General features: G+C 49.7%; 5 protein-coding genes across 5 annotated transcripts; 3 read left to right on the forward strand and 2 right to left on the reverse strand.

Annotated features, from left to right (window-relative positions):
- Positions 1-726: 726 nt before the first annotated feature.
- Positions 727-2,593, reverse strand: N7474_009113 (uncharacterized protein; the record flags this gene model as incomplete). Its single annotated transcript, XM_057200523.1, has 5 exons — positions 727-982; positions 1,050-1,733; positions 1,807-1,883; positions 1,959-2,467; positions 2,566-2,593. The coding sequence occupies 5 exons, from the start codon at positions 2,591-2,593 to the stop codon at positions 727-729; spliced, it is 1,554 nt and encodes a 517-aa protein (XP_057048510.1).
- A 727-nt stretch (positions 2,594-3,320) lies between these two features.
- Positions 3,321-4,376, forward strand: N7474_009114 (zinc-dependent alcohol dehydrogenase; the record flags this gene model as incomplete). The annotated part of the gene is made up of 1 exon (XM_057200524.1): positions 3,321-4,376. The coding sequence occupies one exon, from the start codon at positions 3,321-3,323 to the stop codon at positions 4,374-4,376; it is 1,056 nt and encodes a 351-aa protein (XP_057048511.1).
- A 961-nt stretch (positions 4,377-5,337) lies between these two features.
- Positions 5,338-6,801, forward strand: N7474_009115 (MFS transporter; the record flags this gene model as incomplete). The annotated part of the gene is made up of 1 exon (XM_057200525.1): positions 5,338-6,801. The coding sequence occupies one exon, from the start codon at positions 5,338-5,340 to the stop codon at positions 6,799-6,801; it is 1,464 nt and encodes a 487-aa protein (XP_057048512.1).
- A 1,046-nt stretch (positions 6,802-7,847) lies between these two features.
- Positions 7,848-8,888, reverse strand: N7474_009116 (phosphotransferase family protein; the record flags this gene model as incomplete). The annotated part of the gene is made up of 1 exon (XM_057200526.1): positions 7,848-8,888. The coding sequence occupies one exon, from the start codon at positions 8,886-8,888 to the stop codon at positions 7,848-7,850; it is 1,041 nt and encodes a 346-aa protein (XP_057048513.1).
- Positions 8,889-11,215: 2,327 nt separating this feature from the next.
- On the forward strand, positions 11,216-12,313 carry N7474_009117 (zinc-binding alcohol dehydrogenase family protein; the record flags this gene model as incomplete). The annotated part of the gene is made up of 1 exon (XM_057200527.1): positions 11,216-12,313. One exon carries the CDS (start codon positions 11,216-11,218, stop codon positions 12,311-12,313), a length of 1,098 nt encoding a protein of 365 aa, XP_057048514.1.
- Between the last annotated feature and the right edge of the window lie 549 nt (positions 12,314-12,862).

The following is a 12,862-nucleotide window of genomic DNA, read 5'->3' on the forward strand; positions in this document are numbered from 1 at the left end:
ATAATGCAGATAAAGCCTGATGATTCTGGTCTTGCACTTCCTCGAAAGCGTTGCGTGTGATATGGAGCTCTTTCACAGGGCGTCGTTTGGCCCGGTGTTATTCATACCCGAGTTCGGCAAAGATGAAGAGGTCACTTCACAGTACAACGATTCCAGTTCTCTCTGGATGCCACTGTCTTCTGCCGCGATATCCTGCGTGCAATGGACCAGGCCAAGAGGATCCAGCCGCGCAGCTGTTGTATTAACAGATCAACTGTGTACGTGGAGGCGCCGCTGCTGAATAGTGGCGTTGGCAGCACGAGGCGTTGCGGCCGATTCGAGTCAGATAGTGAGCTTAGCCAGGCCGGTGATGCAACATGCCTAGTATTTACTCTGCCTTTATGCTAGGATCGACGTCTAAAAGACGAGTATTCTTGCCTAGACTTACCTACAAAGGATCTTCGACATACGTCTCTATTATTCGTGACTCCCTTCGCTACAAATCCAAGATATATACCAGGTCACATAAAGCATTTTGAGCAGTCTTGTCTTGTTGCAAAGTTCCTCAAGGAAAAGAACAGCTCGATATGGCGCTTCGCTCAGATACACGATCGGATAAGAGGCAATTAATCGCCAGCAGCCTTTCAGTGCGTAGATTATTAAATCAAGGAGTTTTAGCTAATATTTTAAGACGGGAATGCTTGAAGACAAGGACTTCCTGTAAGAGTTTCTTCAATAGGCTCGGTTTTAATCTCTACTCCATCCGGGGTCACCGCCCTTGTCCCGGATCTGTTTGCCTCGCAACATCAGAACACCCACAGTAAAAGGGAAGAAGAAGACGGTCAAAGCAGCAAAGAGACCGAATGGGGAGGTCATTCCGACTCTGGCGATCATCGGCTGCACAAAGAACGGAGCCGTATAGGAGAAGATGTTGCGAATCAAATTGAAGACCAAGTTCACCTCTGCGCCCTGGCGAGGGTAGCATTCCAGGATATACGTTTGACTAGATAGTTTGTCCTTGTCAGCTGAGTTTGTGCCATGATAAGTAGTCAATAGGGTTATTATCATACATCACCGTTGTGCCAACCTCAATGCCAAATATGTAAATACCTTGGCCGACCAGAGGCGTGACCCAAGTATATCCAAATTGGATCGATGTCCCAAACATGATCAGGCCGGCTGGTACGGCGACCAGTGCTGGCCAGACGGCTTGGAGGCGGTACTCAGGCTGCCATTCCCGACCATGCTTCATCGTACGCTTCGCAATGAAATCGAGTGAGGGTCCAGCATACGCCTCACCGATTAGCGCTCCAATCAAGCCAGAGAATCCAGTCAGACCGACATCGAGTACGGAGAAGTTATACCGCTCCTCAAATACGAGTGGGATCTCGGCCGTGATACCTACATGCATCATGTAGGCAATACCGAACCAGAACGCCGATAGTATTACCGCTGGGTACTTGAAGAGCACAAAGGGTCGTGTGGCAATGAAAAGAAAACTATGCTGCTTGTCCTCCCGGCGCTTGGGGATATGGATGCCATACCGGCCCCAAGGTGTCGATTCACCAGGTTTGGGCACAAATGACGGGTGCTGAGCGGTCATGGAAGCAGAATTTGGACGTGCCTCTCGAATATAGATGGTCTCCGGAAGAAAGAAGATCTGCATTATGAGGCCTGCTCCCATAAAAACCAGGGGTATCCACTGTGATGCCGGCCAGCCTAGGTTGTTGTTCTCTATGATAGGTCCGCCAATACTGTCAAGGGACTCAAGTCAGCTATTGTTTTTCCTGCTGTATAGGAGCATAGAGTGCGCCGAATGACACTTACATTGTCCCAAGGAACGGGGAGACTACAATAGCCAATGTCGATATACCTATATTCTTTCCTTTCTCATGGCGGAAGAACTGAGACATTGGGCCGTCAGCTTTTCAAAGGCTCTTTTCAAGGAGCAGAAAGCTCTGTGACCAAGAGGCACTTACCATATCTCCGATACTCGCCGGCCCCAGTGTCCAGAATGCAGAACCACCAGCGCCGAGTATGACCCGGCCGACAATGCAAGCCGCGTACGTCTTGGACGTCGTAACGACAACAGCCCCAATCATGGCGATAATATTGCACATGAGCAGCACAGATCGGCGTCCTATAAAATGACTGAGCGGGCTCCAGAGCCAGGGAGCTACGGCATAAAGGGCAACAGGCGTGTTGCCCAGATAAACAGCTGTCGACTTCGATACGTGCAGCGACTCGGCCAGGGACACAGTCCCTGTAACTAAGGTGGTCACAGCGACGTAGCAGACGAGGGCCAGGTACGAGATGGTAAACAATGCGGCATTCTTGCGGGACCAGGACCAGTTGAGCGGGTCGTTAGGGTCGTCGGACGGCTGCGGCATCAAGACGATGCCATCGCGCATCTTGAGGTTGGGCGCAGCGGAGGCATCATCCTCGTGCTCCGAGACGTTCTTCTCCTTGTCTTCAATCATGTCGGTATCTAAATAGGAGGAGATCAGTACGCTTCAGTCCGCATCACACGGCAGATTGGACAGGAACTTGGGAGGTCTACCGTTTAGACGTGCTTTGTCGACTCACACGGTATCACTTCTTCTTTCTTGCCCATTTTTGTGTTGTGGATTTGCCGGACAAAAACCTGCTGGTACCAAGAATCAGCTTGATAGTCCCTTAGTGGTTAGGAAAGCAGCCCAGTTATAAGAAAAGACCATTGCCGCCCTCGCTCGGTAACTTTATGTTGGGGGTGTCTAATTGACAAATGGACCTCTCCCCAATGAGCGTCCGACGCGCGTGGTAGACTTCCAACTTCAACCTATCATCTCGCGCCGGCCCGAGGCGGATGTATGCATCCAGAAGCGGCCCGTCTCACTGTCGGATAGCCCTCCGATGCCCGCACTAGACCCCGGATTGCTTGCGGGGAAGAGGGTCCCAAGGGCCAGATCCTGGGGAGCAGACGGGAAACCCCCATAGTCATTAATTACTACGAGATCGATGCGCTAGGTACTATCTCCACTAAAAGTGGAAGGCAGGTTCGGTGGTAATAAATGCTTAATTTCCTGCCGGCGTACCACCGGCATGACGGATCAGTGCCTCCGACCAGAAATAGACCGCGCTAATTGAGTGAACATGCGGAGATCGGTGTACAGGCCGTGTTTACCGTTTTCTTCGCCGACCTTGATCAGAGACCAAGATAAAGAGGCGAGAGATATAAAGGCATTGTTCATAGGATACTATCATTATTCCGTTTGACGAAGGAAATACCGGTGTTTGGCTCTTGCACCTGTTCCCGCAACTTCTTGCCGCATTCATTCCATTCTGTCTCTTCCAATACTGCAATGAGCTCGCTCTCCGTGCCAGAGTCGTCCCTCGCGGCGATCCAAGACCAAAACACAAAGACCATCTCTGTTTCCCAACGCCCAACTCCAGTCCCCATCGGCACCCAGGTGCTCGTCAAACTACACTACTCAGGGGTCTGCGCAACAGACCTTCACCTGGCCCGGGGTACAATACCCTACCTACAGCCCAAGGTCTCAGTAGGGGGTCATGAGGGCACAGGAGTAATCGCCAGCCTTGGTCCTGAGGTAGACACTGGGGAATGGCGCATTGGCGACCCGGTAGCGGTCCGATGGGTGCATATTGTCTGCGGGAAGTGCGAAGTCTGCACGACCGGCTATGAGAACCTGTGTGCAAGTCGCAAACTGGCGGGCAAGGACATCGAGGGCACCTTTGCCGAGTATGCCATTGCGGACAGCTCATATATGGTCCGCCTCCCGACTGGAGTGAGCGACGCTGATGCTGCACCGATCCTATGCGCCGGTGTCACAGTTTACAAGGCGCTGAAGATCGCCAACCTCCGCAAGGGCTCGTGGGTTGCTGTGTCGGGCGCTGGTGGCGGCTTGGGTCATCTGGCCATCCAATACGCTCGCGCCATGGGGCTCAAGGTAGTGGCCCTGGACGCTAGGAAAAGAGGTCTCTGCCTGAGCCTCGGTACGGAGGTCTATATCGACGTATTAGAGACAAAGGACTGCGTATCCGATGTCATTGAGGCCACGGGTGGCGGCGCTCACGGCGCACTCATCTGCGCCTCGTCGGCACAGGCTTATGCGGATGCCATTAAATTTCTCAGGCGGGCTGGTAGCCTCGTTTGTATCGGCTTGCCCCCGAAGTCGACATCGCTCCCCTTGGGCCCCGAGGACTTCGTCGGCAGAGGTATCAAGGTAATGGGTACATCTACTGGAGATCGGCAGGACACACTCGAGGCCCTTGCTTTTGTAGCCAGTGGCCAAGTAAGGCCGCAGCTAATTGAAAAGAGGTTGTCAGATATTGTGGACATCTTGAAGGAGATTGAGGATGGAACTGCGCAGGGCAAAGCTGTCATCAGGATAGCCTAAAATTCCTTCTTGGACTCTATGTTGAATTTGCTAAGGCCATAGGGTTCCCATTGATTTAATAAGAAGCACTTGCCCTTCTACCTACGTCTGGAGCCCTTCTTCTTCGCCCAAAATCGTCGTCATGGACGAGGTTACAAGCGCAATAGACGTAGAAACGGATACCACCATACAAGAAGCTCTACGGGCCGGCTTATTGGACACAACGGTCATTATTGTGGTGCACCGTTTGGCCACCATCGTGGACATTGATAAAGTCTTCGTGCTTGACGGTCTGAGTTTGGCACACCGGCGAATCTTTACAATCGAAAGGGGAGCTTCTGAGATTTAGTGTTCCAGAGTTCGGATAGGGAACACTTAGTACGCCAAATTTTCGACACATCCCTACTCCATTGTAGAGGGATTAGCGAGTACTTATGCTAGGTCCATTCATGGAATTCCGGTCCTATATACTTGTATGTTGACTAGACTAATACGGGCTTCCTTTCTGTGGGGTAGAGACTGAGCTCCTTCAAACTGATTTCGTATCTATAAACACACTAGTAGCGGGTTTTCGGGGTTTCGTGCGGGGCCCCGCAATCGACCGCAATGAATTGCGAGACGAAAGTCCAGCCTTTAGCTGTGGGTGCGCTTGTACTTGTGTCAATAATTGCAGGTTATTTCCGCATTCACTTGGCCGACTGCCTCGTTAGTGCGCCATCAGCTTGGTCTCACTGGTTCAGCGCTGGATGATTTGGATTTGCGATTGAGGAGTCGGGATCCAAAAGTGGTCTAGCGCCATATCCGCGCCCCGAGCTTACTCAGATTTATATCGATTTTGAGTCGAGCACGGCGCGTTTTATTCTTATATTTTCTGCAATATTCTATTCCGACAAAGACGGTTGCTTCCTGTTCTCTATATGGCCTCCACCATCAAGTGTTGTTTGCGTCGATCTGACCCGCACCCTATTCCTGATTCTAGTATATGATACTCCTCACTGCGATGGAATTGAGGAAATGGCTTGGTTTCCGACAGGAGAACCAGGAGGCTACACGGCCCAGGTTCGTGGAACTCAGGTCATCAAGATGGTTCATTACTTTTGTTGTTTCGTTCGCTTCCGGAACGGATATCTTCATGTATGGCCTATTCGTACCTGTCACACCTACTGCGCTGCAAATTAGAGTAGGCATTCCTGAGGAAAGGGTACAGGCCTGGACATCAATTCTTTTGGCTTTGTTCTCGGCCGCTATGTTGGTATTTTCACCTATTGTCGGGTACATTGCAGATCGATCCGAGTCCCGGCGATGGCCGTTCCTTTTTGGCCTAGTCGGGCTGGGTGTAGCGACTGCCGTGCTATGCATTGGGACTAGCGTCGGGCTTTGGGTTGCTGGTCGGTTGTTTCAGGGTGCTGCGGCTGCTGTTGTCTGGGTGGTTGGGATTGCGCTGATGGCTGATACCCTTGGAAAAGACGGACTTGGTCAAGCTATCGGATATATGGCGATGGCTGGCAGTGTTGGAACGCTCGCGGGCCCTCTTCTCGGGGGCGTTCTCTACCAAGAGTGTGGATATTATGCAGTCTTTGTTCTTGCCTTTGTATTGATCGGGCTTGATATCTTGCTGCGATTGATGTTGATCGAGAGAAGACATGCGATCAAATGGCTTGCACCGGAGATGAGGCCACTCGCAGCTACGGAAAATGAAGCAGGAGATCCAACAAATCCGCCGAATCTTACTCCTACCTGTGACAGCCAAGGATCCCTAAAAACCTCCGCTTCACGAAGTGGACTTGGACGTGTCAGCTTTCTCTTAACCTCGTCCCGTCTTAAGGCGGCCCTATGGGGAAACTTCCTCATTGCACTATTACTGTCCTCATTCGATAGTGTTCTTCCACTATTTGTGCAAGGGACATTTGGATGGCGGCAAAGTGCCCAGGGATTGATATTTCTCCCGCTTATAGTACCGCACGTGTCTGAACCTGTAACTGGGTTCGTTATCGACAGGTTTCCGAGGTCTTCTCGCTACATTACCGCGGGGGCATTCCTAACCTCAGTTCCCCTACTAGTCCTTCTCCGACTTGTGGTGGATAATTCTACACATCACAAGATTCTGCTTTGCGCAATTCTCGCACTTCTCGGTCTCTGTTTTGCCGTCACCTTGCCGCCTCTCGATGTGGAGGTATTCCATGCCGTCAAAGAAAAAGAGGACCAAGACCCCGATGCTTTTGGTGGGGGTGGAGTTACAGCGCTGGCCTATGGCCTAACAAACATGGGTTTTGCCGCTGGCAGCCTTATTGGGCCGTTTTTCGCTGGCTTCATTCGTCAGCGGGCTGGTTGGGGAACTATGGGCTGGGCGTTGGGATTGATAACTGGAGTATCAGCCATCCCAATATTGTTTTTCATGGGAGGCTGGATTTTGCGTGAACCAGTGAGTTCGGAAGATGAGGTTTAGACAGACAGCGCCCCTGATTTCTATGCCTTGAACTCAGGGTGGTATGCGCAAATCCAATTGGATTTATCGCAAAACTCCTGTTCAGCAGGTTACCTCATATTCATATCGTCAATTATATTGCAACAAATGCTGTTGGATGAGCGCTATGCATATGAGGAGATAGCACGCAGGTAGCACATGTATGGCGGTTTCATGTAAAATGCATCCTTTAAGGCCTCGCCAATGGTCACATAAAATACAGTATCCATCCCTAGAGGTATAGGATCTATAGCTAACCAATCTAGAGACGATCTTGTTTCAAGTGGGGGGTTGGCAAATAATTCGTGAGAGTATCGTTAAACGGGAGCCAACCAAGTCACAAAATCTCAACAATATTCCTGAACTTAAGGAGCCAGATTATCAGAATCAACGAAGAGTCGGAGCCCCACTCATGGTCAACACCATCTCTCTGGGAATCAGGAATGCTGCTCATTTAGTCCCCGTCAACGGCAAAGCAGGTTGCGGATGATCATTTGAAGCCAAAACTATATTAAACTATGCAGTGGACGAAAAGTGTATTGAATCGCCCAATATAGAGATGCTTATCGGCAGGGTCAGAAAGACAGTTCGAAAATTGAGGTCCGTCAACAGCTGTTGTCCTGAGAGGTCTGGAGTTCGCTTTGGAATTCTGGTGCTTCAATCTAGGAAGCTAGGTATAGCAAGGCCCGGGGTTTCTCCAGGACCTTCTTTGGTGTCTTCGTCCTTCTCCAGCTTCAGTATTCTAATTGAAATGCACTTTTTTTTATGAAGACTTGGCGCCTCATAGGAATGAGCGCGATCGTTTCCTCCCAAGAGAAGTTCAAGAATGGAATGAAGCAAATGTCGCCTTTCACGTAAAAATTTCATGCGGAATGTTCAGCGTAGAATTTTTGAAAGTCCTCCCACCGGGCGTTCTTCCCATACAGCAGGGGAAGGATCAGCTGCGCATCGTAGATTGCTCTCCAAGGACTGCTGTAGGTGCAACGGAAGACAACCTCGGATATAGGCGATGCAAAAATACGAGACAATTACATCCGTATCGCAGGCGAAGCTCTGTCCCTTTCTGTCTCAATCTTTTCTAGCTCTTCAAGGAACATGTCCCGGAAGTCAAATACGGCTTGTTTGAACTCCACTGGCGCAGCCGGAGGGGCGATCAATTCTGGACAAATGGCAAACCGCTCAATAGGAACCGTCTGAGCACAGCTCCAATCCAAGATACCCGTGATTCTGTAGTTTTCATCGACGAGGATGTTGCCGTAGTGAAGGTCTAGGTGAGACAATGGAAACGGGCCGTAGATATGCTCTTCGGTGATCATCGATGTCAATGTCTTTTCAAGGAACCATGCCGCCGCCTCCCACTGCTGTTCGTTTTTGTGGCCTTCAAGAATCGCCTTTGTCTGCTCTTTGCGCAAGTGGTAAAAAAATTCTAGCGAGGTGGACAGAATACGGTTCCCAGAGCCTGCAATAGAAGAGGAAGACAATTCCACCCCCTCAGACGAGTCGGAGGGCATGATGCGACCGATTTTGCTGAATTGTATGGTGCTTAGCTCATAGACATAATTGGCCAGTTGAGTAGCGAAATCCCTCATATGCTGATCCGGGACTGAGAGTGCTATTCGGTTGTCTAGAATTTTGCCTGGAAGAGCCTCCATTAATATATAGGCAAAGCCAAAGTCTTCTGTAGGAAAGCCGTATGCAAAGACTTCGGCGACAGGAATTGTCGTTCTGGTGCGGATCAAATTCATTGTAGCTACCTCGCTCATGAGAGATCGGTACATGTCGGCACTTTCTCCCTCTCGGGGCAGCGCAATTCTTGCTACCCACTGAACCGAATCCGAGAAGGTGAGTGCAACCACCATATTGTAAAAGCCGCTGGCAAATTTCCTTGCATCCACCGAACAGGTACGGGTGCCATAGACATGTGGTTGCCCCTGCTGGCGGAGTACTACCGCTTTAGCGCAGAGATAATCCCAGTTTGCAGTCTGGAGGACGGATTTTATTTTTTTGGCATGGTCACTGTCAGGATCGAGGTTCTGGAAAGAAGGCCTGTTCTCGCTGATAGATGCCATGGATGATACTGAGCCCAGGGCTGAAGGTTTAGAAATCGATTTCAAGGAAGGTAAATTATCATCACAGATCAAAGTGGAAGATTGTGGGGCAAAAGGGCGATGCTCATAGGCGGCTCTTATATGGTTCACGACTTGGGCACGCTTGTTGTTGTCTCGCGGTCTGCTCCTGGGTTGGAGGGTTGAGGGGGACTAACGGTTCTTGACATGTCAGCATGGTGGATCCATGAATCAAAGTTTGTATAGTAATAAAATAAACAGCTTCTGATTTACAGTTACTCACAGTTCCTAGACTTTGATATTGTACCACTAGCTCATAGCATCAAAGCATCAACATCATCTAATTAGTTACCTAGGTACATTGAGGATCTTCTTATTCCCAGATCCGAGGCAAAATCTCCCTTGCATACTCAAGTGACAGGCAATGGACTTTCTTCGACAGGTCTATCTCGTCCACCATACCTTGAATGAAATAACGGTTGAGAATCCCAATACTTAAAGAGACTTTGACCGCCGTCTCGGCTTCTTCTCGGTTCAGACTTGGGGGTGTGTTGGCCCAGAGGGATTTCCAAAAGGCGTTCGCAAGCACCGGCATTTCGTGGTAGAATGACCATTTGCCGGCCTCCATACTCCCAAAGAAACATTCATACAATCCCCAAATGCACATTCCAAACGCTTCAACCCCTGCCTCGTCGAAGTCTATAACACCAGTTAGATTCCCAGCATCGTTCACAAGTATATTCACTTGTGAAAAGTCATGGTGTGTCAGAACTCTGGGCAGGCTCTCTAACAGATGGACCTGATGTTGCAGGCCGCAAATAACTCCAAAGAGTTCCGGAGCATAGATGCGTATTGATTTGTTTTGAATCAGACGGTGTATCATCTCTGGAGCAACATTCGTCCAACTGTCATTTTTCGCACAGGCATTAGGCTGTTCGAAAAAGGCTGCTTTTGCAATGAACAAGCCCAGCTCAGTGACGGTCGTTTTCTCCCGTTCCAAGGGAAATTCCTCCGGAAACGGCTGAAACAAGTGCACCTGTCCAGGTAACTGCTTGGAGCTGTAAACTGGCAATAGAAATCCATCATGGAAGTTGGCTTTAGGCACCAGGTCGCCATAGATCTCAGTGGCCAGCGCAAGAACGTCGGTTTTTAGTGGCTTGAGGCGAAATTGAATTATCGTACCTGGGGTTTGAAGGGTAAAGCTGTTGGAGCCCTGGTTGTTGACAGCAGCGACATCGTCCGTTTTCAAAACGGCTTTTGCATATTGGATACAAGTAATGCTATAAGACCATTTATCAATTACCAGAGATAGGAATCCCAATAACAATTACCAGATTGTAAAGCAGTGTAAGAATTGCTGAATGGTTTTCAGGAGGATGACTTAAGGCTGTTTAATGAAAGGACAGGAAATAGCTGTGTTCGAATAGGAATTGAGGTAAGCCGCAGTATTCGAATCCAGTCAGAAATTCTGTTGACCAACATAGAGTAAATAAGCGAAGGGCTGCAGGCACGGTATGAGTATGGGAGTTTGACCGGCTCGAGGAGATCGCCTCCGAACAATTCGCTCTTACAGTAGAAATTAGAAAACAGATTATCCCCAGAAACTTACGATTTGTTTCTCGGCCTGTACCCAGTACCACGCTAGGATATATAAGGTTACTCCCAGAATAGTTAGTTAACTAGCTTCGATCAGATGCTAGTAATCTCTATTCTCATAAGGCTAGCTAACTGATACCCTCGCCACAGTATACAGAATGAAGGTCAAGACGGTCACAGCGACGAGCAGTGGTTCATCCGTTCGTTACGTCTGGTTGAAAGGCCTTCTATGGGTCTGCGTATTTTGATGCTCGTCTTTAAATCATAGACCCTCGGAAGGTCTTCGGACTTAGTGGACAATAGTAGGGGACGGAGATAACGGATATAACGGTAATTGCTGCCCGGGACATGCCTCACACTTCGACATCTCTGTCAATTCCTAAATATGGTGCCTATTTTAAAGTGCCTACCTAAACCCATCTGGCCTTCTTTCATATACTGATCGTTGCAGGTGTAGCCCAAGAAATGTACGAAATCGTATATCTCCACATCCAAAAAATAATACTGCGTGGTAAGGTCGCTGGTAGCTAGGTGGCAATGATCTGCCTACTGCCCTTAAAATACTTTATTGCACCCGATTTAGCTCCTGGGAGAGATGTTAAATAACTAATGCATGCTTACGAAAATAAATTGGGGGCCTTACGGGGGTTGGGAACTTCATCCTATATAAACTCATCAACAACCACTACAGATATAATTGGCCTTATAACAATTGAAGAGAGTCACCAGCAATCATGAAGGAGGCATTTGTGGACAAGAATATCTTACTGACGGTTCGAGACACCGATATACCCGTCCCTGAAGCTGGCCAGGTCCTTATTCGGGTGGTTGTTTCTGGCACCAATCCTAAGGACTGGAAGATCCCTCTCTGGTGGCCAACAGACGGGACCCCCACCAATCAAGGAGATGATATCGCCGGATACATCGAGGCAGTGGGGGAGGGCGTGATGGGATTCCATAAGGGCGACAGGGTCGCTGCGTTTCATCAAGTGATGAAACCTCATGGCAGCTACGCCGAGTATGCGATCGCGCCCGATTACACGACCTTCCATATTCCTGCTAAAACTAGATTTGAAGGTGAGCCTGTTTCCGGTCAAAAGGGTTTCACTGCAGCTAATATAGAGACGCGGCCAGAGGCGGCCACTATTCCGCTAGCTGCTATGACGGCCGCACTCGGCCTTTATCAGCGCTTGAAGCTGCCTCTGCCCTGGAATCCGACCACTGAGCCTCTGCCTTTAATTGTATATGGTGGCGCGACCGCGGTTGGAGCCTTTGCGATCAAATTTGCCCAGCTTTCTAATATCCACCCGCTTATCACCGTAGCTGGTAAAGGCAGCGCCTTCGTCGAAACTCTCATCGATCGCGAGAAGGGTGACACGATAATCGACTATCGTGAAGGTGACGAGGTCGTTCAGGCAAGGATCAAGGAAGCAGCTGGTGGGCGATCGATACACTACGCGTACGATGCGGTGGGCGAACATGGAAGTCATCAGAACGTCGGCGCGGTAATGACCGCGCCTGGGGAGATCACTACCGTGCTATCTAGCGATGACTACCAGCCCCCCGAGGGTATTATCCTGGGCTCAACTATGGCTGGATCAGTTCACATGCCTCCGGCGGCAGGTAAGACAGTCGAGGATAACGAGTTTGGCGCTGCTTTCTTCCAATTTATTGGCCGTGGCTTGGCGCAGGGCTGGTTCTCGGGACACCCGTATGAAGTGCGCCCAGGTGGGCTAGCTGGGCTTGAAGGCGCGCTGCAGGATCTTAAGGCGGGCAGGGCGTCTGCTATTAAGTACGTGGTGCGTATTGGCGAGACGGAAGGGGTGATATAGATTTCGGCTTTGACGCGGGTTATCGCTCTTCTCCAGGTGTGGTTCTGAGCAGGACGGATGTGAGATGTAGATAGGTGATGGGTACTAAGATCGGAGAGTGTATTGTGTCTGGTGTGTAAAGTGTTTTTCAATTCTACCGTAACAATAAAATTGGCAGACTACAGTTTGTGAGCATAATACCGTAGCATTGAGGATAGATCTCCCTTCTGCATGCAGTGGATCTGATTGATACGGTTTGACATCCGAGCGCAAATTTGGATGCACTAACAGACTAATGTGTATGCCAATAAAATGCAAGGTACAAGCGCTCGCTACTGCGGAATAAAGAAATTAGACTGATTGGAGGCGAACGGGTGACTTTTGCTGCTCTGGAGGAAAGTGATGCCCCCCTGGTAGAGTGCGCCTTGGCGGCTGACCAACCCATCTACATGACTATCTACCATCCGAGTGCGGTATATAGTGATTGGGTATTTCGGTGCGACTTGATGGCCGGTTTTCCTAGCGTCTCCATACAAGCGAGATACATGATCTGCCGCATAGATTCCATGT

The sequence above is a fragment of the Penicillium riverlandense genome (assembly GCF_028828495.1).
Source record: "Penicillium riverlandense strain IBT 135883 chromosome Unknown utg000008l_segment0_segment0, whole genome shotgun sequence".
NCBI lineage: Eukaryota > Fungi > Ascomycota > Eurotiomycetes > Eurotiales > Aspergillaceae > Penicillium > Penicillium riverlandense.